The 22464-nt window shown below is 41.1% G+C and overlaps 1 protein-coding gene and 1 pseudogene across 2 annotated transcripts in view; one reads left to right on the top strand and one right to left on the bottom strand.

Annotated features, from left to right (window-relative positions):
* The window catches only part of GK (glycerol kinase), a 61628-nt gene that overhangs the window by 24632 nt on the left and 14532 nt on the right, over positions 1–22464 (top strand). For both annotated transcript variants that reach the window (XM_087813486.1, XM_016209553.2), the window contains exons 5-13: positions 4820–4896; positions 6358–6495; positions 8262–8371; positions 9030–9096; positions 10065–10082; positions 11546–11581; positions 11958–12025; positions 17216–17258; positions 18191–18271. In XM_087813486.1, the coding sequence (XP_087669612.1) occupies positions 4820–4896; positions 6358–6495; positions 8262–8371; positions 9030–9096; positions 10065–10082; positions 11546–11581; positions 11958–12025; positions 17216–17258; positions 18191–18271 (638 nt within the window). The remainder of the gene's footprint in view (positions 1–4819; positions 4897–6357; positions 6496–8261; positions 8372–9029; positions 9097–10064; positions 10083–11545; positions 11582–11957; positions 12026–17215; positions 17259–18190; positions 18272–22464) is intronic.
* On the bottom strand, positions 13676–14014 carry LOC107534443 (large ribosomal subunit protein eL33 pseudogene; annotated as a pseudogene).

Genomic DNA, 22464 nt, shown 5'->3' with positions numbered 1-22464 from the left:
TAATCCAGGAATGCCAGATGGAAAGATTGATTTATACACGACAGATGTTCTTAGGGGAAATGCAGAGCCTACCCGGGGCCACACACTCGTCCCAGTCATTGGCATTTTGGCATTTATACACCTAACAGCTGCAATAGGTCTCAGCCCCCACGTTTTGGCATAAACATATATGTATTTTAATTCATCCCCCCCCCCCCCCCGCTCCATATTTCCTCTGGCCCCCACCTGATTTCTGAAAATGTCATCAGGGACAGTCATCAAATATAATCTCTTCCTCTTTCCACATGACCTCTTGCCCAGCTTAATTAATAGCTTAACATTTGGCAGTGGTAACACACGGCAATTAAATCTGGTTTACTGTTGTGTCGCTTGTGAGGGAGACTGGATGACACTTTGTGTAGCTGTCAGCAGCCCTTGCCTAGGGTGTGCCCCATAACCTGGAGCCTCCCATTCATCTCGCTTCCTTTGTCAGGCCACTGGCTCCTCGTAACAAACCATCTCAGAGATGACACATTACTTCCCTTGGCTTCTAGTCAGCTAAAAATAATTTAGATGATCTCTAGTGTATTTTTTCCTTACGTACTTTTCCCTTCTATTGTTATGGCTAACCGAAAATAACACAAATTTCTTAAGTGTCTTCTAAATTAATATTTTTCCTCTGTGCTGTTACTGCGCCACTAAACTAACCCTGGTCCACGGGCACTTAGGCAACTGCATTTCTCTTCACTCTTAACGCTTTGTTTTGCAGCACAAACCAAAATCTACCAGATACCCTGGAAGTCGCTTTATTTAATACAAATGAAAGTTTCAGATCATCCAAGTTGTTTTTGTAACCTATTAATACGGTGGTCTGAGCCATTGAAATCCAATTTACTTGGTCTAAACAAGGGAAATGCCTTCCAGAAGCAGGCCGGATGATATTCTGGACTCCCTAGCGTCTTTTTTGAACGATCACTTTGGAACTTCGCTCTTCCCTGTCCCTCTGGACGGGCTGTGCCTTTCTGTGGCCCTGGCCTTCGCCTCCATGCCTTCCCGCAGGTGCCCCGACAGAGACCGGGCCGCTTCCTTAGCACCCTTTCCAGCGTCCCCTGTGGGTGCGCTCACTCCCTGCATCACGCAGCCTTTCCATTTCAGTGCTTGGGTGAGCGCCAGGGCCCAACGCAGTCACTTTTCTAAAGAGGTCACAGATATGTGGCAAGGTGGGGAAGAGTCACCCCGAACAAAATACAGGCCTCCACCTGGTCTTGTTCAAATGGACACATTCTTGAACCGGAGACTGACTGGACTGCTTTTGTTCCCCTTCTGCTCCGTGTCTCTCTTTCTACGCTTAATTGTGTAGAAAAAACAATGTTCATTGTGATGAACTTGCCCAAGTGAGTGAGCTCCCATTTCCTAAGTGGTCAACAAGGGAACACAGACCTTAAACCTGGCCATCTCTAGCATGAATTGCCATTATTTCTCCTAATGCTCCAGCTGCTCCAGTTTCTCCTGGCCCTTCAGATCCAGTTGCCGTTGTTCCCTCTGGCTCTTCAGTTCCAGCTGCTGGCCCTTCCTCAGGTATTGGTGCACTGGCTCTTGCTCACTGCCCGGCCTTCCCACTCAGACGTGCTGGGGGAAATGACCACTGCCGCTGGATCTGGATCTCACACTCCTTCTGATTGTTCTCAGAAATTACCTCTACAAGGGGCTTAGTCTTCCAGCTTGGGGTCTTCTCTTTGGCTTTTGGTCTCTTACTCTGCAAATCTAATTCTGCCATCTTAGCTTCTTTAATGAGTTTTCTAATTTTTTTGTGCTCTTAATTGAATTAATTTTGAGCATTTGTGAATTGCTTGGTAGTGTACCAGCCACTTACATTTCCCCCCCCTCTTTGGCAGTCTTACTAATTCATTGTATGTATTCTAATTGTCTTAAACTTGTGGACCGTAAAAAAACAGTAAATATTAGGCCAGTCCTCTGTGGTCATGGAATAATGGGAGGAGAGGGACCTTAGAGAGCACGTAGTTCAACTGCCTTATTTTTATTCAGGAAATCCAGGCCACAAAGGGTAACATGACTTGCTGGAGTCACATAGCTTGGTGGCAAAGCCAGAAGACATAGAACTTTGGCCTGATGGTTTCACACCCAGTGTTTTGACTCTTTCTGGTGAGGGGTTACTTCTGCGGATACCACTGTGGATACTTGGAAGCTTTCAAATGAGGAGTAAAGTGCCCAGTTACTTGAGTGGTCCTTTTCAAGGAGCAACAGAGCCACTGGGACTCGGGGAAAATTACCTGATCATCAGTTTGTCTTTAGTTTTGTTTTTTTAATAAATGATTGAAACAAATCCAGTATCCTAAAGAACATGCTCTAGAAAAGAGGTCCTCAAGTTCTAGTATAATACTGAAGAACCTGGGATGCTTATAACTAAAGTAGAAAGACTCAGGCCTTCCTTGCCTAGACCTGCAACCAGAATCCTGCAAGGTAGGGCCTGAGATGTGTGATTTCAAAGTTTTCCTGGTGGTTCTGGTGTGCTTTCTGGGTAAGAACAACTGCCATGGAGTCTAGCAGTGTTTCTTAAAAGAGGTGTATTTAAAAGGTGTATTTCTGGGCCCCCTCCCCAGACCTATTATCCTAGAATTTCTGGGAATGAGGTCATCTTTAAGCTCCTTAGTGATTGTTATGTCCATTAAAATGTAGAAGAATGCTGATCTAGAAGGTTTTGAGTCGTTCAACAAAAGACCTAGAGCAATGGCTTCTTACCAAGTTCAGTGACCTCTGATATGTTCCATTCTTATCCATCCTATTTCATTTTTTAAAAGTAGGTCATCAAAACTCATTAAATTGCTTTTAAACCCCTAACCCCCACTGTAGTTTGAAAAACTGAGGGGTGAGATGTGCTTGTTAATTCTAACTATCAGAGATTTAAAACTTTTCTCTCAAATTGCTCTACTTTTCCCAATTACTCCTGTTAAGCATTAATACCTACTTGCCTCATGAGGAAAACCCACTTTTGTCACAGTCATACAATACTTCCACTGTGTAAAAAGTGGACTGCCCTTGTTCCCTGGACATGGGACATCTTGCCAACTCCACAATGCTGCTGCTAATGGCTTGTATCAATCACGGTGCAAGTAATAGAAAACTCAGCTACAGTAAAAGAAATTTTTGAAAAAAGACATTATTTTGTTCATGGAACCAGCCATCCAAGAGTAGCTTAGTTCAGGTGCTGATTTATTCCAGACTCAGACAGCCACCTGGATCCCCACAAACCTCTCTTTCCTGGGGTGGCTCCGAATATGGCCAATTAAGTTCTCTCTTCATGAGGGCAGCAGGCCCCAGCTACACGCTGCCATCTGAGCTGAGAACGACTCCTGCATACTGAGCGCGGATCTAGTTGGGCTGATTAGACCACATGCTCTCTCCTGAATTTACCACTGGGGTCAGGACGGGATACTGGAGCTGTAACTAGGGTCAAATCTCAGGCACACCTCATGGCTAAGGTTGAGAAGGATGATTACCTAAGGAGAATTTGAGATACTGCCCCAGGAGCAAGATTAATGGATGCTGGGCAGCAGATGTCCTCTATGGGCCATGCATGTCCATGGGCTTCCTCTTTGCCTCCCATTTCCTTGGTTGTGACAAGCCTTTTCTTGCGGCTTTTCACACCTGTGGAAGCCAGTAGAGTGTCCCGAAGTTCCTGATTTAAATCTCATGTGCAGTAGCCACTGTCAAAATCAAGCACAAGGGAAATGACCGTTTAAGTAATTTGAAATAATTGGTTTAAATTCACTACCAGAATTTTACTGGTTTATAAATGAAGAGGAAGAAGAAGTATACTTATGGTGACCCAAACTAGACAATAACTGTTGGTATTCACAAGGATAGTGGACCAGCCTGTGTAATTTTCCCTGGTGTCCTTTGAATAGACTTTTCAAATAGGCCTGAGTCTTTTCAGGAGTAATCTGAGCGCAGTCAGTGCCTAAAAATACCTAGTGACCACTAACACATTAAAAGTTATAAAAGTTAGGTATAAAACTTAAATCTGGCAAATAAAGCTCGGTTGATCTATTGGTTACCTTTCACAATTGCCCTATGTACCATTTCATGCTTTCTCTTTCTCAAGCCTTTCATGAAGCAGAACAGAAATACTTTCTAGTAGGGGATTAGAAAGTGGACAATCATTATTTAGTTAAAAATAATGTTGATCTGTTCAAAATGGAGGTGTTTTTTTTTTATAATCCAGCATGGAGAAAGAATGGTGAAATAATTCTTTTAATGATTCCAGGTTCTTATCTACTTTGAAAGAATTTAATGTAAATAAGCATTTCATACATGAGAGACTGAATCTTGTTTTCCCCCTCAATAACAGTATCAGGATCTCTACTTTGTAACAGATTGTTCCCAGGTTTTCAAACATACGTGCTTTATACACTGTATGGTGATTCTGGGCTGTGCATTCTGCCCTGGCCACTAGCCTGGCTAGCATTTAGATTTTCTCTGCATTCATGTATGCTTAGAAAATCCATATCCAAAACACCTTTGGTTTTTTTTCTCTCTCTCTAAAATGGATACAAAATAAACACCGTAAGGTTTGTATTGCTCTCCTAACTTGGTTTGTGATTTTGCATAAAACTTTAAATTCTCCCTCATAAATTTATTGTCCTCTAACAGTATGCCCATTCATTTCTAATTTTCTAATTTCTGTCTTTTGAAAGCTAAAGCATTTTAATTGCTTATGGAAACTAATCAGTCTCCTATCCTTGGCAGTGATTTCATTAAGATCTGATTTGTTTTTAATGAAGTTTTTCATATATATATGTTGTTATATTTTGGTCTATAGTGTGGCTTGATCTAAGAACCCAGTCTACCGTTGAGCATCTTAGTAAAAGAATCCCAGGAAATAATAACTTTGTCAAGGTAAGAGAACTCTTCAAAAGTAACACTATGTGAATGCTTGTTTAAAAATGCAGAGGTTTCACCGGAAAGACTATTCAGGCCTTACATGTTATTGCACAATAGTCATGTCATACAATTTGTAAAGCGTTTCTGCACAGGTAACTGAGGACAGCTCAAGTCTTTTCTGTCTTCCTTGCCCTACTTGGAGGAATAATATCCTAAGGTTGGTTGGCTGGAGGTGATTATAAAGTATCCCCATGGTTTCAGCCGTCTTCCCCAGGGGGTGCTTCTTGTCACTGAACCCTGACTTTCAAATCCATTTCTCTTGTTTTCTACTATCCATCAAAGAAAGTTCTGGGTGCTTTTGAGTGTTTCGGCCCCGGGATTCAGGGAAAGGAAGTAGGAGACATTTTATTGACCTCTGTCTTTATTGACTTTAGAAAGAGGAAGGGAGTGAGAAAGAAACATCGGTGTGAGAAACATCGATTGCCTCCCACACATGTCCCGACCGGGACTCGAACCCACCACCTTCTGGTGCGCTGGACAAGGCTCCAACCAGCTGAGCCACAGCGGCCAGGGCCATTTCATCGACCTCTTTATTAAACACTCCCGCTCTCTTGATCTGAATACAGCTAATAAAGAATTGCCTGGTTTGGAGGCCTCTTCAGATAAATGAAGGGAGAGGGAATTTTTGAAACAGGCAAGGTATTGTCATCTCCCTTATATTTTTCAGTGGGACTCTTAGGACAATTTTTTGTGGTTCTTGGTTTTGAAACTGGTGTTCAAATCGTATTTATTACAGGATATATGGAACTGACTGATAGCTGTCGGCGGGGAGGGGAGGGGGGGACTGGATAACAGAAGGCGAGGCAATTAGCCAAAGAACATATATGCATAACCCATAGATACGGTCAACAGTGTGGTGATGGCCAGAGGGAAAGGGGGGGATGGGGACATCTGTAATAGTGTCAACAATAAAAATCAAGTTTAATTCTCCATTGATTTTAAATTATTTGAATATGAATGTGTGTCAATATATATTTATATTGTACTTGTTTTTATACATATGAATGTAGTGTTAAGTCCTATGTTTTAAAACAAACTTTTCTGGTTTTGGTCATTAGTTTATAATTTCATATACTCTCCGATTGTCAGTAGTTTATCACTTTCATGGAATATAAAATAAAAAAGCAGAGCTTTGGACTAGGTTAATCCAAGTCATCGCAAAAATCTAGATTACAGGGCATCGTGCCATTTGATTTCCTTTTTACTATGCTACGTGGATGCTCTTTGAACTGCAAACGTGTTCCTCTGATCTTTGTTCATGAACGTGCCTTCCTGTGCCATGAGATAGGTAAGGTATTTTTGTCCATAATACCATGCCTTTAGGGCCACTGAATATTTTGTGATTTGTGGAGGTTTTTTGTTTGGTGTCTTGTATTATTTACAACTGTCATGAATTTAATTTGCAATTCTTTTTAGTCCAAAACAGGCCTCCCACTTAGCACTTACTTCAGTGCCGTGAAACTTCGTTGGCTTCTTGACAACGTGAAAAAAGTTCAAAAGGCTGTTGAAGAAGATAGAGCTCTTTTTGGGACTATTGATTCATGGCTTATTTGGGTACGTTTAAATAGAATGCATTTATGGAGAAATTTTTTAAAGAACAGTTTTGGACTGCCATGCCTACTATCTGTTTACTAAGAGTTCGGCCTCCATTTTTCTTGCCTTATTTCAGTAAAAATGGAGTATGATTACCAAAACCACATCTCATGTATTATCTTTAAGTAATTTCAGTGATTAGTAATTGGTAATTTAGGTCGTCTTTCTCTCTTGCCTTTCATAAAGTTTCCCACTAGCCATTTCTTAGAAGAAACACTATTTAACACGCTGAAACGCCTGGGCTAACTTTTATCATTTGCTTTCAACAGTACACAGCCGCCTGTCTCTTATTTAATTAAGCTATAGAATGAAAAATCGTAGTGGAAATTTCTGATATATAATCTTTTTGCCTAAGCTGGACATGAATAAGTAAAAGTAACATTTCAAACATTTCCCAGATATTTCTTTAAAGTACATGCTCTCTCTCTGTCTCTGTCTCTGTCTCATTTTTCTTATAAGTATTTTCAAACATACCCAAAGCAGCAGGGAGCCAGCTACAGCGACAGCTACAGCAATCGACTATGGCCAATCTTGTTTCAACTAGACTCACACACTCTTTCTCCCCACAGACCACTGTAGAGCAAATCCCAGACACAGAATTTCACTTGTAAAGACTTCAGCAGTTTTCAACATCCAGGGAGCTTCAAGGGAATATTGTCCCTACTACCAGCCAGATCCCCACAGCTGGCCTTGAAAACCAGGGTCCAGAAGCTCACCTTACACACACCGTGTTAGCAGGCCGTGCCCTGTGGTCATGGCCAGCAGTTTTCACACGTGTCAGCCGCAGTGGAACTAGTTCTGACACTTTGACAGTGACCTGGAACCAGAGTCAGGCGCGATGTGGGAGCTGGGAGCTGCAGGGAACCCAAGGGCGCGCATTCCCTGTGTGCCCCCTGTGATGTCTTTCTCCACTTTTCTTCCTTTCTTACCTCATTGCTTCCACATTTTTAAAAGAAAGCAGCACTAAAAATTAGTAATAACGATGATAATAAATTAAGTAATTAAAAAAATTTTCTTTTATAGAAGAAGGCATCGGTGCTTTCAGTTCCAGTCTAGGGACATTGACATCAGAGATTTTAAAACTCTGCTTTCAAGGTTGAGCTTGGGTCAGTGCAGGCACAGCCCAGGGAGAATTATTCCAAAGCAAACCGAAAAGAACAGCAAGACAAGGTTGAGGAAGATCCTGAAGAGGCAGACATTTCAATGTTTTCCACTTTGCCAGATTTAGTAAGACACTGCACTTTCCAAAGATTAGAGGGTGAAAACAAGGCTGGTTTTTTGTTCAGCTATCAGTTAACTAGAGCTGTGCTGTCTAATACGGTAGCCGCTTAGCCTTGAAATGCGCCTGGTCTGAATCGAGGCATGTGGTGGGTGTAAAACACACACTGAATTTCAAAGAGTTAGTATCCAAAAAAGGGTAAAATGTCTCTAGTCGTTTCTATGTTGAAAGGATATTTGGATATATTGGGTTAAATGAAATATGTAGTATTATTAGAATTAATTTTACCTGCTTCTTGATGCTTTTTAAATGTAGCTACTAGAAAATTTTCACTTCCAAATGTAGCTCGCTTTGCATTTCTATTGAACACTGCTGAAAACTAGCAAATTAAGTAGTGGAAAGGTGCCGCTCTGCTTTATATGCTCTGCTGCTGATTATGGCCCTTGGCGAAATGTAAATTAAATTGCAAACCAGTACGAATTTCGCATGTCCTATTTATTCTGTCCAGTGTTTGACAGGAGGAACCAATGGAGGCGTCCACTGTACGGATGTAACGAACGCAAGCAGGACGATGCTTTTCAACATTCATTCTTTGGAATGGGATAAGGAGCTCTGCGAGTGAGTCGTATTTCCCCTAAAAACAGTTTTCCAAATATGTTACCTATTTGTGACCGAAATTGTATTTTTTTTCCAAAGTCAGTGGAACACCAAACTTTAAATGCTGGTATTTCAGCTACGACACACAGGCCTGTGCTGTGTAATTTTTTTATTATTTTTTATTTATTTTTTTAGATATGTCTATTGATTTCAGAGAGAGGGAGAGAGACAGAAACATCAATGGTGAGAGAGTCATTGATCAGCTGCCCGGGGATCGAACCTCCATCTCCCAGATCATAGGTCGAAGCTCAACCTCTGAGCCACGTCCTGCAGGGCTGTTGTGTAATCTTTTAAGAGAGACTATTGTTGCGTATACAATAAACATGCCAAATTACGCAATTGCCTCAGTTATTCTCCAAGGAAGATTAGGTTGCTATAGAAAAGTACTTAGGTTTCTGTGTGCTTTTTATTTTTTATTGATTGGTTTGTATAAAATTCTAATGTTAAATATCTAGTCATACAACTGTGTTCTGCTGCTTTCTTTATTTGTTACTATTTACTTTTATACTCAAGTACATCCATTTACTAATTGCTATTTACATTTTTTTACCTTTAAGTGCATGTAAATTTTCTAGATATTTATTTCAAAGTGTTAAATACACAATCTTATTGTTTTCAGATTTTTTGAAATTCCAATGAAAATTCTCCCAAATGTCCGGAGTTCTTCTGAGATCTATGGCTTAATGGTAAATATAAATTTTCATTTTAAGAACTTTACTGTTCAGAATTTAAAAATCAGTTGTGTTACATTTGATAGTTTGAGGGTTGTGACTTCTCTGTGAATGTTGGTAGTATATAAAATAAGATTTTAGTATTTAAATCGTTTTATAACTTAAAAATTGTAGAGTCCTTACCAATTCATTTTATATTTTTTAAACTTTAATTGGCTTTTCTGTGAGTATTATATTTTTGAAGTATTACTGGGATAATCTAACCTTTTTAAATTTATTTTTTATTTAAATACTGTTGGTATACAGCCTCTTTTAATGGTCAAACCATGTTTTAGATTACATTCTTTGTCAGCCTGAGCAAAACTCTAGTAAAAAAAACTGAAAGCAAAGAGTCTATTTCTGATATGTGATTGCTCATTAAACTGGGTTCCATAATGGACATTTTTACTGTTGCTTTCACTGAAACTCAGAGAAAAAGTAGTTTTAGCAAAAAATGTGCTTAGCATCATTGAGTATTTGATTACACATCAGGGATGAAAAGCTCTAGGAGGACTTGTACTGATGTTTGAACATGAAAACCTGGAATTAATGATAAAACTTAAAAGTACATCTAAGAAAAAATTGCAAGAAAATTATTTAGACATTTCATGGCGAATATTAGAAACTCTATAGTGTTAGCAGTAATCAAGTTGAACACTAAGTGCTCTGGATAAAGCTTGAGCAAGAATTCTTAAATGTTTTGTTCATAATAAAGCCTTTTAAGGCAACAGGGAGTTGTTTAAGGGGTAGTCACTGCTTATCTATAGTGAAAGCGTGTAGATGATTTTATAGCTCTCTACAAACTGAGTCATGTCAGAGAGAAAAAACTACTCTTGAGAAACCGTTTCAGAGGATGCTTGAAAAAAACATTTAACTGGCTTAGTTTTCTCTTGCGTTTAAAATATTATGCTTCTGTCCCCCTTTTTCCCCCTTGCTGACTATAGAAAATCTCTCATAGCCTGGTGAGTAGGTTGCCCACCAATTATTCTACCCATTCATTCGGAAAAGATACAGTGCATTTCCATTTAGTTTTAAATAAGCAGAAGTCCATTTACCAAACAGATTTCTTTAGAATCGTGACTCTCTTCAAATTATGATAAGCTCTAGTCAAGCTTTAGGGTTTCTTTTAAGTGATGTTTCCAAACGAAAGACTGCGCTAAGTTTCCTGGCCTGAGGACTTCTGATGTCCCAGTTACAAAGTACAGTTGTGATGTGCTTTGGGCTTTAGCATAGTAGGGAAATCAGACGTGACTTTCAAGTGTTCCAAACATCTACCTTGACCAGCCTTGGAGACCAGTTAGCTGGAAATGCACTGTCACTTTTTCTGCATGCTTCATCAGAGGATGTTCCCAGGAATCTTCCAGAGACCCCTCCCTGTGAAGAGAAAGGAACTCTTTCCCTGCCTGACCTCACACAGTAGATCCTGCCGGTAGTTTGATAACAGCGTCAATGGTCTAAGAAAAGGCTTCTTTTAAAGGGTTCCCACGCACATGCTATGATTTCCGTATCATCAGAGCCAGCGAGGTGGCTTCTATCCCTGCCCTCACTCTGACGGGCAAGGGGGCCTACAGCTCCCAGAGGCCAGGAGCCTGGCCCACAGATCACAGGCTGCGGGTGGGTCCAAGGCTTTTGTTTGGGGCGCTTCCTGGTACATCACACCCAGCTCAGGGATCACCTACCTTCCCCTTAATCCCTTAATACTAGTACAGATTGCTTTGTGTCAGTGTATGTTTCTTTAAAAAAACAAGTCTGTTGAAGTACACAGTCAGCCACTTAAATCTTGCTTTTCTCCCTGGAATGCTGGCCATACTTGATCAAAATAAAAACCACTCCTCGTGACATAAATTCACTCTTGCTTATCTAAACTTGAAGAATGACATTAGCTATGAACAAATGCTACCCAATACCTGAACGCTGTCGTGTTTCTTATCTGAAGAGCAGTTCGGGTAGGAGGAAGGGTTGGTAAAATGCAGCCTTCCAAAAGAAATCAGTTCCATGCTGGCTTGATAGCTATGATTAATATGTTCATTTTAAAGAACGTGTTAGTCTTTTCTCAGTAATGGCGATAATAGCAAAGAATTAACGGTCTTCGGTCTTCGTAGAACCCAGGCCCCATTTCGCAGATAAATAGATCAAGGCACAGAGAAGTCGCAGCGGCCTGCTCAGTGGCTTAATTCTGACTAACCAGGAATAGAGCCCCAGTCCGATGTCTCGTGTCCACTCTCCAGCGCCATGTCTCTTCTTGTCATTTTAGGGCTACTTCTAATATCTGTCTCTGAGCCCCTCATGTAGTTGAAACACTGGCTTTGTCTTGTCTGCCCCACATGCTCTGGCATGTCGCCATTCACGCTCGTTCCTATTGCAGTTATGTGAGTAGAGCCACCCATTTGCGGGTATTCATCATTCTTTTTTACATTTTTATTAGAAAGCTGGGGCCTTGGAAGGTGTGCCAATATCTGGGGTAAGTCTCCCCACCTGACCTCTCCCTGCTGCCTCCCCGCCCTCACCCCTTCCACGGGAAGGCTTTCCTTCTAGATCTCAATCAACCTGCCCCTTTTCAAACCCTGGGAAAGACGTAAGAGCAGCAAAATCGGCGCATTTTCTTTCTTACGTGGGTTGAGAATCTTTTGAATAAGTTAATTCTGACACTCCCTTCACATACCTATCATCTCATGGGGTATTAACAAATAAGAAACTGGCCAAATGGAGGCAATGCAAAAAACATAGACCAATTCATTCCTTGATAAATAGAAAAGGAAAACGAAGTCCTATGGCTCGTCTCAAAAGGAAATTAGTAATATTGTCTCAGTGTTCTTTATTGTCATTTACACTTCCAGTGTTTGGGGGACCAGTCTGCGGCATTGGTGGGACAAATGTGCTTCCGAGATGGACAAGCCAAAAATACGTGAGTTTAAGAAACAGGCCTAAAAACCAGTGGTGCTTTGTTTTTCCCTTAGGTGCTTTGAATGAGGAAAAGCTTTTGATGTTCATCCGGGCTGAAAATCAATAGCTTAAGAGTTCCAATAGGAATATACACATTTTTTCCACTTGCTTTTCTTTAGCTCCTTCAAATAAAATACACTATGCCACATGTAAACACATTGGTGAGGCTTGTGAAAACCTTCATTTATAAAATTCAATACCTTTTCCAATCCAGAAACTAAATTTTGGTTTACAGTATCCATGCCTTTTTTGGGGTGGTCGGCAGGGGAGGGCTGAACAGAGGGGAGGAAGAGCCATGTTTTAAACTACAATTTTCGACATATTGTTCCTGCCCTAGACTTTCTCACTATAACTAGAAAGTCATATTTTTGTGGACCTTTCAATGCTATTCTCCTGGCACTGCATTCTCTCCATTACATGGAGTTTCCCCTTTGACAAGATGCAGAAGGAATGATAAAAGTCGAGATTTGGTGCATTTTTCTCCTAATCTCATCTCCTTACTAACACGCGTAGAGTCTTAACAAGCCCCACATCTAAGAGTACTAAGATTGCTCCCACTTCAGGGTGAAAAAAACATGCTCAGGGAGGTTAAGCTAGTAAGTGACAGAAGCAATCTTTGCACCCAGATCCATCTGCTTTGACTTAGCCAGACTCTTGCACTTTTATAGTCCCCAGTGTGATAAAGATTTCCACAGGCCTGGCAAGAGACTATCTACATTTTATTGTTCTTTTCTTGAGAATTTCCTAAATCCCTCTCGTCAGTGTTTAACTTCGGTGATTAAGTTCTTCTGTGGAATGCCTAACATTTTAGAGTACATGTTCTTGTAGTCTGGCAGGGTCAGCAGTCCTCCTGCGAGAGTATGAGAGGTTTTTTTGCGGGGGGGAGGAGAGGGGGTAATAAAAATTGTTTGCAGGTCATGGTATCCTGAGGTTGCCATGAACAAGAGAGCTTGAGTCAGCATGGATCTGGAAACATGCTCTTTGAATTCTGGCTTCCAGGCAGCTTAATAAGGCAAATGATAGAAAGCTGGGCTCTTCCCCCCTCCTTCTTTCCTCTTTGGCAGGAACACTAATGCTAGTCTATGAGATGCTAACCCCATTTGTCAAGTACTTAACACGGTACCCAATAAAATTGCCTGGGGTTCCTCTTTCTGCTTAAGCATTATCAGCAAGCCCTGAAATGATGGATTGAGGTAAGGGAGGGCTCGTGGCGTAGGTCTGCAGCTCGGAGGAGGGGGCAGCAAATTAGAAGGTCTTTGGCCCTCGTCCTGAGGGGAAGAGCACAAATAGGCAGTTAATCATATTATAAATGGGAACTTCGGGTGCCTTAAGGAACTTTAGGGTACAGCTGTTAGGTTCCAAAGGGAGGGAAGAAAAATCACAAAAGACTATTAGTAACAAGGTGCTCTGAGGAATGAGCGGTATTGGCGAGTGCGCAGAGCACTGAACAGAGATGCAGGTGGGGAAACGGAGGCTTTGTTGAGAGGCTCTAGAGAACACTTGGGGAGAAAGTGGTAGGAAAGAAGGCCAGGATCATGGCGTGAAGCCCTAGATTTCAGACTGAGGAGTTTTCTTCTTTTTCTTTTTTCTAACGAGAACAAACCCATTTTATTTATTTAGTTTTCAGTAAGTTTAAGGCCAGTGTTACACAGATTCTGTGTCCAGTGGCCTTAGCAGGAGGGTTGCTTGGGAATTTGGCAGGAACCATGCCACTGTTTCCATGCGCACAAGTTACCTTTCCCCGGGTGACTCTGGGTTTGTCCGGTTTGCCACCAGAAGTCACTGTGTTGTCCTTTGCTTTGTGCACATGAGCACATCTCTTGCCCAGACAGCATTCATGTTCGTCTCGAGCATAGTCACCCTCAGTTTTAAGATCTGTGTGCTCCTTCTGGTTCCAGAGACCCTGCTTATAACCAGCAAACGTGGCCTTGGGCCACAGCCTTGCAGACATAGTTGTCCTTATAGAGGTCCTGTCCCCAGCAGCCTCCACAGGCTCCGAGATGGCAGAAAGAGCCTGAGGACTTCTTTTCTTGATAGGCACTGGGACACTTCTGAAGGTTTGTGAGCTGGTGTTCAGAGATGACTGGGGCTGTTTGTTTAATCATAGAGCAGCCCTAGGTCAAAGTGAGGAGAGGCTAGAGGCAAAGAGGCCGTGGGGAGGCTACGACAGTGTGCTCATAATGAGATCAGGGACCAAGAAGGATGGGGCCCTGGCCGGATGACTCAGTTGGAGCATCCTCCCATCCACCAGAAGGCTGTGGGTTTGGTTCCCTTTGGGGCACAGAGAGGAAGGCTGCTGGTGGATGTCCTTGGCACTGCAGAAGCAGAAGATACAGGAGCCTAGGTATGGAGTCTACTCACCTGCGCCCACTGGTTAGGCTTAGCCAAAATAAGGAACGGGTTCAAGTAGAAGAATTTCTGTTTGGGAAATGTTTGTGATACTGGTGGGCTATATATTGCACATATTTGTAAATGTGGAATGAGTTTAGTATAAAAGTAGAAATTTTGAATTTCCCCTATTTAGAAGTCATGTTTTGGAAGCAATAGGAATAGATGAAATTACCAAGAAAAAAAAAGTATATATACAGGTAGAGGGGATATTTAGGAGAAGTAAGAAACACAGAGATAGAGAATTCAGGAAAATAGAATGTGGAAATCCAGGGTAGAGAGATTTAAGAGGGAGGCTTGGTCAGCAGTGCAAAAGACTAAAAAGGTTGTGGAGGCTGAGAATGAGAACAGATTGTTGTACATAGAAATTAGGTCTTCAGCGGGACCTCCAACCATGAAGCTTTTAGAATGCTTGAGATGAAAGCCAGGTTGCAAATGGTCAAATATGTGTTGTGGGTAGGTAAAAAAAAAATAGAGACAAGAAGACAGAACGTGCTTTGTAAAAATCAACCATCCAGAATGGTGAGTGAAGTAGGTAGTTTGTTAGGTTAACAGGATCATACCAAGTTTGGAGAATTTTGTTTGTGTTTTTAGTCACAGCAAGACCAGAGAAGGCTCTGAACAGAGAACAGATGGAGGCTGTAAAACTAAAGGGAGATAAGTGATGAGCAGAACAAACTCTTAAGAATTTGGAGAGATTTGGACTGAGAATTTAGTTAATCTCTCTGAAACTCAGCGGGGAGCCAGTGACAGCTCAGAATTCTGTGGAAAGCCCATCTCTGTTCTTAGGTGGAGGAACAGATTATGGGTGACTCTAATTTTTCTTTTAGTTTTTCTGTATTTTTAATTTCTTTACAATGAACATGGATCATTTGAACATTAATTTTGCTTTTAAGAAAAAGAACCTAAGATAGGTGCCTCCTCTCCCCAGAGACACTAATAAATGAGGCTTTTAGGCCTTCACAGCTTCGGCCAGGGCCACCCCCCTCCCACTGCACCGTCTTCAGCACACTTCTCTCTGAAGGATAGCGAGCAACCTTTACCTTCAGAGAGGTTAGGAAAGCCAGACATCTTTCTGTGATGTCTGAGGAAGGAGAGGCAGACCATATAAATGCTGAAGGCACCAGATCCGTTGGATGAGTGGGAAGAAAGTAATAAAATTTATGAGATAAACAGTTGCCTGTGTACTGCCTTGAAAGCTGTGGCCTCACTGTAGCAAGGGAGTCTGTTCATACATTGCTAATGCTCATTAATTACTTAGTAAGTATACTAACTTAAGGATTCACTTTGACTAAGTGCCTCGAGCCTTCGCATCAGCTTTGTGCTTTGGAACAAAGTTCACATGAACTTTGTGCACCACAGTTCACATGAATGATGTTTATATGAGTGCTAAATTGATACAGATTAGTTCTTTTAAAAGTGTGAAACAAATCATTAACTTCCATTTTATGAATATTTATTGAAACGTATAACTTCAAATATATAGCCTTTTCGGCGTTGCAGAAGTAAAAAGGTATAAGTAATTTAGGTGTTTTACTTTGTAAATATATTATTACCTGTACCTAATGTTATTTGACTGGTGTCTTTTAAAACTTGTATTCATTAATCCCGTGCTCCCCCAGTGTGTCAGCTGTACATCAAGCAGGCCGAGAATATATTTGGGTGAGAAGAGATAGAATGTATTGGGCTAATTCTTATTTAAAACCGGTACCTGGAAAAATGTTGATCGGAAAAAATTGCCCTCAGTTTCTGTTTGCTCCACGAGACAGGCAGCGGATGGGGTCTGCTGACAGGGTGCTGACTGCCCTCCCCTACACTGAGTGCTGTCCCTTCTCCCACCTGCGGGATGTCACAGAGCTGCTGAGGACCCTCTGCCCTCCCCTACACTGAGTGCTGTCCCTTCTCCCACCTGCGGGATGTCACAGAGCATAGCAGCGGGGCTCATGGGGAGGGAATCCTGACCTCAGGCAGGGCAGCTTGTGGAAAGCCAAAGGTGACAATCACAGCCAACTCGGTTGAAAAGTGTTGCCCTGTGACCCTTATTGGTATCATTTTGGGCTGCTTATCTGCCTGGCACAGGTCAGAACTACTCACGTCCACATGCCGGACTTGTTGCAGAGGCCGAAGTTTAGGCTGATAAAGCTGCCACAGAATAAATTCCCTTGTTCCATGGAAACTGTCACATTCCGGCCCTGACTCGCCCAGCGCTGTGACAGCGCCCAGCCCTGCCGAGGGGACAGGAAAACTAGGCCTGAAGTAGCTTTGCCCTCTGTGCCACTCTCGTCCCCACGGTCCAGCTACACTGTCCCACACCCTGGACTTGGCCTTCCCTTTGTGCCAGGAGAGAGCGGCGTCTCTGCTTGTGACTGTTCTAGTGACAGAGCTAAGCTGGTGCCCCACTGGTGAATGGCTCGTGGTCACAGTGCTTCGGTTCACATGAGTGAGCAGCAACGTCACTGTAGCTAAAGGTAGATTGGTTGTAATTCAGTGATATTTTATAGAAACAGCCCTGAGCTATGACTGGCTAAGCACTGGGTACCTTGCCTGCACTTTTCCATTAAGATTGCCCTAAGCACTTTTTCTTCTAGGCTGATCTTTAAAACACGACTCCAAAAGGAGTATGGGACATTGGTTAGCTTTTAGAACTTTTCCAAAACTTTAATGACTTTTACCTGTACTAAGTGTCAGTTTAAGTAATTCGTGTTATTAATGTTTCACCACTTTTAATAAAATCGTCATGCTGTTTATTCTCCCTCCGTTATAGGTATGGAACAGGCTGCTTCTTACTATGTAATACAGGCCGGAAGGTGGGTCTTTTCAAATCAAAAGATTGGTTCCCTGGCTGGTGTGGCTCAATGGTTAGAGCGTTGGCCTGCCCACAGGAGGGTTTGGTTCCTGGTCGAGGGCACGTACCTGGGTTGCAGGTCCCGTCCCCTCCCCCAGGAGGGGCACATGAGGGGGGCAATTGATGTGTCTCTCTCACATCTGGGTTTCTCTCTCTCTCTCTCCTCCCTCCCCTCTCCATTCCACTCTCTAAAATCAGTGGGAAAAAATATCCTCACTCCTTGGGTGAAGATTAAAAAATAAAAAAATTGGTGAAAGTCTTCTTTAACTTCATATAAATGATGCTTTAGCATAATTTGCTATTAAGCTGCTCTTATTTAATCTTTATCGGGGGCTAATTAAGAGCTCAATGATGTCACGAAACTTGAATGGTTCTTACACCATTCTACATTCTTTGAATTTTATAGGTTTTAATTGTGCTGGAGAGATATGTACACTAGGGCCTTGTTAGATTTTTTTTTTTTACCTTGTGAGATTTTTTTTTTTAATATGTCTTTATTGATTTCAGAGAGAGGAAGGGAGAGAGAGAGAAACATCAATGATTAGAGTCATTGATCGGCTGCCTCCCGCACGCCCCCTGCTGGGGATCGAGCCCGCAACCCGGGCCTGTGCCCTGACCGGGGATCGAACCCTGATCGCCTGGATCCTAGGTTGATGCTCAACCCCTGAGCCACGCCCGGCCGAGCGACGTTGTTAGATTCTTAATGCAAATGTAATTTGGAACAAAGGATAAACTCGTAGTGTATTGTTCCTAATACTGGTAATTTTGACTAAGATTGATTTTTAAAATTGTTATACTTATTGAATTACTTTGTACCTAGGTTATTTTAGCTTTAAATAATGAGCTATCTTTTTTATTTTCCTGACTACTGAAGTCTTTTTCTCTTCCCTATAGTGTGTATTTTCTGAGCATGGCCTTCTGACCACAGTGGCTTACAAGCTCGGCAGAGACAAACCCGTGTATTATGCACTGGAAGTAAGTACTTTCCAATCAATATGGAAAATATGACAAACATTCAAAACTAAGAAAATCACAGCGTTTTCTAACACCTGTTCTGGCAAATCATAATATACAGGACTGAAAAACCTCAGTTTTCTTCTTGACATTTGGTTGAGTGGAAGGAGCCTGGGACTGAGCTGGGGGTCAGGGGTCCCAGAAAACCTTGAGTATATTGGTTCCTCAGTTCTTTTACCAATTAATTGTGGGACCTTAACCACATTGCTATTATCTAGCTGCTTCACAAAGTAAAGTTTTTCTATTTCTAACGTATAATGAGGCATTGATTTGCTCTAATATCTCTTTCAGCTTGAAAATTCTGTTTTTATGACCACAGTGCCCCAGTGTTCCAAAGAGAAACAGTGGGCACAGAAAGGCAGAGCAGCTCTCTTCATGTGTCTCTTCATCAAAATAGTGTGTGTTACATTTTGATGTGGGAGATGAAGTGAGATTTAGGCCATATTTCGCCGAAATCATTTGTTTTAAACCATTTGTAAATTCCTATAGGAATATGTCAGCCTAAGTCTATAGAGCATGGTAAGTTTGCATTAAAAACCTTAGAAACATTTACTTCAAAAGTCAAAGAAGCAGTACTCTTGGTAAAATCAGATACATTTCTTAAAAGTATTTCTTTACAATGAATTTTAAATGGCTCCCTTGTAATATACAAATATAGGGTATGATCTGAAAACTTATTGAGTCTTGTTTCCTGGAGTACCTAATAATTTTCTCAGAAGTGTTAGATTTGCTTTTAGTTAAAACATTTTATTAGTTAGTAAGCGTAGAGCATAAGGATCTTTAGTTTATTTCAGTTATTTCTTGCCCTCTCCCTTATGAGCACTGTAACCTCTGCCCCAACCCCTTTTCTATGGATAATAGGAGCATTTGTGAAACACTTGGTCTGTGTATTAAAGGTGTCCTAATACTTCTCGGAACTTAAACTCTTACAGGCTCTCTCCCTCTGTCGCCCCCCCCCCCCCATAGAAAGGACTTAGTACAGCAATAGGCACTCAGATATGTGGTATCTATAACAATAATAGGAAGCTGCTCTTTTTTCCTTGTATGGGAGACAACCAGTCATTTGGAATTACAGCTGCCTTAGGCCTGGAAAGGGTCTGAGGGATACAGGTTACCTGGCCTTAGCTTCCCTCCCAAAATGAAAAGCCTTCTCTTCTATCCTTTGTCTATATCCTTCTGACTTCGGTCATTTGCCAGTGTCTTCCAGAAGAAAATAGAATATTCCATATGCAGCCTGGCTGCTTCGGCTGCTCTAGCCTGAGAGTTCATTCATTTAGCCTGAAAAACCTCATCTCATCATTGGCTCCAGGAGCTCATGTTAAAATATCTAGCGCTTTTTCCAAATGAATCATTGTCAAGCCAAGTCGTCTCCATTCTGTGTTTGCACCGATCTTTTGTCCTCTAAATAAAGTTCTTTGTTTTTTCCTGTTACCCTCCGCGATAGTGATTTCAGCCTATGCCAATGCAGACTGAATTCTTTTTCTATTTTGCTACTCTTCCAGTTTTGTCTCATCTGGAGACTTAACAAGCATATGCTTTCTGATTTTGTTTCAATTCATATAACTTTGTTTAGATTCATAACATTTTAAAAGCAGGCAGGGACACTAGATTCTATGACAACAGGCTTTGCCACACCCTGCTCCCCCCTTGTTTTACACACGAGGAATGTGAGAGTAGACAAGTGAAACTGGAGTCACTTGGCCAAAGAAACTTTTGACAGCTAGTAAGTAGCTGATCCAGGAGGCAAATATCCAAGTTATTGGTCTTCAGAGTCTAGATGCCTAGACCACCCCACTGGATAGTCAGGACTCTACTCTCCCAAGTCCAGTACTTTTTGTTTGTTTGGTTTTTAATTTTTTATTTATTGAGAGAGGAAGGGGAGGAGAGATTTATTGTTCCACTTATTTATTCATTCACTGGTTGGCTTCTTGTATGTGCCCTGACCAGAGATTGAACCCGCAACCTTGGTGTATTGGGACAACGGTCTAACCAACTGAGCTGCTTGGCCAGGGCCCAAGTCCAGTGTTCTTTTCGCGGCATCTCTCATGTCACTTCCTTAAACTGCTAACCTAGCAACTCACCCACACCACACACACATGTTAACAATAGTATACGATTTTTTCTTTCCCATATTCTTCTAATTTTTTTAAAGTAACAAACAATTTTTTTAAATTAAACCAAACCACAAACAGAAAGCAGGGAATAAAGTTAGATTGTTAAAACGTTTTCTCAGTAAGTTCCTGCTAATTGCACTTGGTCACAGTGCTTCCTTTTTTCTGTAAGTGCTTACAAAGCATATATTCAACACTCGTTTCTTTTTCTTTTTTAAAATATGTCTTTATTGATTTCGGAGAGAGGAAGGGAGAGGGAGAGGGAGAGAGAGAGAAACATCAATGATGAGAGTCATTGATCGGCTGCCTCCTGCGCGCCCCCTGCTGGGGATGGAGCCCCCAACCCGGGCCTGTGCCCTGAGTGGGAATCGAACCCTAATCACCTGGATCCTAGGTCGATGCTCAACCGCTGAGCCACGCCCGGCCGGGCAACACTCATTTCTTTAATTTGACAGATTATTGTTAGGCTTGGCAATCTGCGGTATTAAAATTTTACTTTCTACGCCTTTTAAAAACTGAAACTAGAGCTATCCATCTTAGTTTTTATTCTTCCTCTGCTGATTTGGAAGCAAGAAATGCATTTCTAATTTTTTTGTTGTTGTTTTGGGTTGTTTTTTTTTTTCTTTTGTAGTGCCTTTCCATTTTTAAGGTATTATTTAATTACACATTTTCTTAAGAGTGTTTATAGTTTACTGTTTTTAACTACCCAGCCAAGATGAGGACCTTGAATGTTTAGTTTTTCATTTCCCCTTTTTCTTAAACATGCAATAACTAGTACTATTTTCAGTCGATAGTAAATCGTATTTATAAGAGTCTGTGGTGGCAAATCTCTCTGGGACGAGTAAAAAAAATCTTTGATTAACCGTTGTTTTTGCTTTTTTTAAACCATTTTTAAAATTTTCCTATTAGTTGACATACAGTATTATCTTAGTTGCCGTTTTTGATGCTGATGAGACCTCTGCTGCTCTGTTCTAACTGTGGGTCCTTTGTAGATAATCTTGTTTGTCGTCTGGGAGTTAACATTCTCTCCTTATCGTTGATGTTCTATAGTTTTACTAGGATGTGCCTGGGTTTGGATTTATTTTTACTTATCCTGTTAGGACTTGGATACAAGTCTGTCTTCAATTCTGGAAAAGTCTCAGCAATTATCTCTTCCAATATTGCTTCTCTACCATTGTTGCCATTGTCTTCTGAAATTGCTATTGTGTGGATATTGCAACCTTTCCCCCCACCCTCCCTGTCTCTTAACTGCCCTTTTTAATCTCTATTTCTCTGTTATAATCCTGGTGAGTTTCTCTGTATCTACCTTACTTTTCCAAATTCTCTCTTTAAAACAAATAAAACAGAAAAAAACCTTTTTTATTGTGAAATATGAGACATACAGAAAAATGCATCGTGTACAGCTTAACCAATTATTATCAAGAGAAGACCCTTGTAACCTCACCCAGGGCCAGGAAACAGAGCACTGTCAACACACAGAAACCCCTTATGTGCTGCTCTGGATCACATGCTCCTCCCTCCCCCTAAGGCAACCACTGCCCTGATTTTTACTATAAGCATTTCCTTACTTTTTTTTTTTTTTTTAATTTAAATCATTTTTTATTTTTCAATTACAGTTGACATACAATATTATATTAGTTTCAGGTGTACGCCCCAGTGATTTGACATTATATAACTTAATAGGTAATCATCCCAATAAATGTCGTACCCATCTGACACCATATATAGTTATTAAAATATTTCCTTACTTTTCTTTATAGTGATAACAGTTACATGTGCAACCCTAAGCACTAGAGTTTAGTTTTGCATGTTTTCAGTACACTATATATTAAAAATGTAAGAAAAAGAAAAGTGAGAGATTGAGTCATACAGTATGTATACTTTGATCTGGTGTGTTTCTCTTAACATTGTATTTGTGAGATTCATCCATGCTGTTAAATATAGCTATTATTTCATTCTTTTTTATTAGCGTATGAAAATACCACCAGCAGTGTACAGGAACATTAATTTACTCACCGTCTCTCTTTTCTACAGTTTGCCTCA

Source organism: Miniopterus natalensis, chromosome X (assembly GCF_054644295.1).
Source record: "Miniopterus natalensis isolate mMinNat1 chromosome X, mMinNat1.hap1, whole genome shotgun sequence".
Lineage (NCBI taxonomy): Eukaryota > Metazoa > Chordata > Mammalia > Chiroptera > Miniopteridae > Miniopterus > Miniopterus natalensis.
Note: the sequence above shows the minus strand (reverse complement) of the source record. Positions and strands in the feature narration are given on the sequence as shown.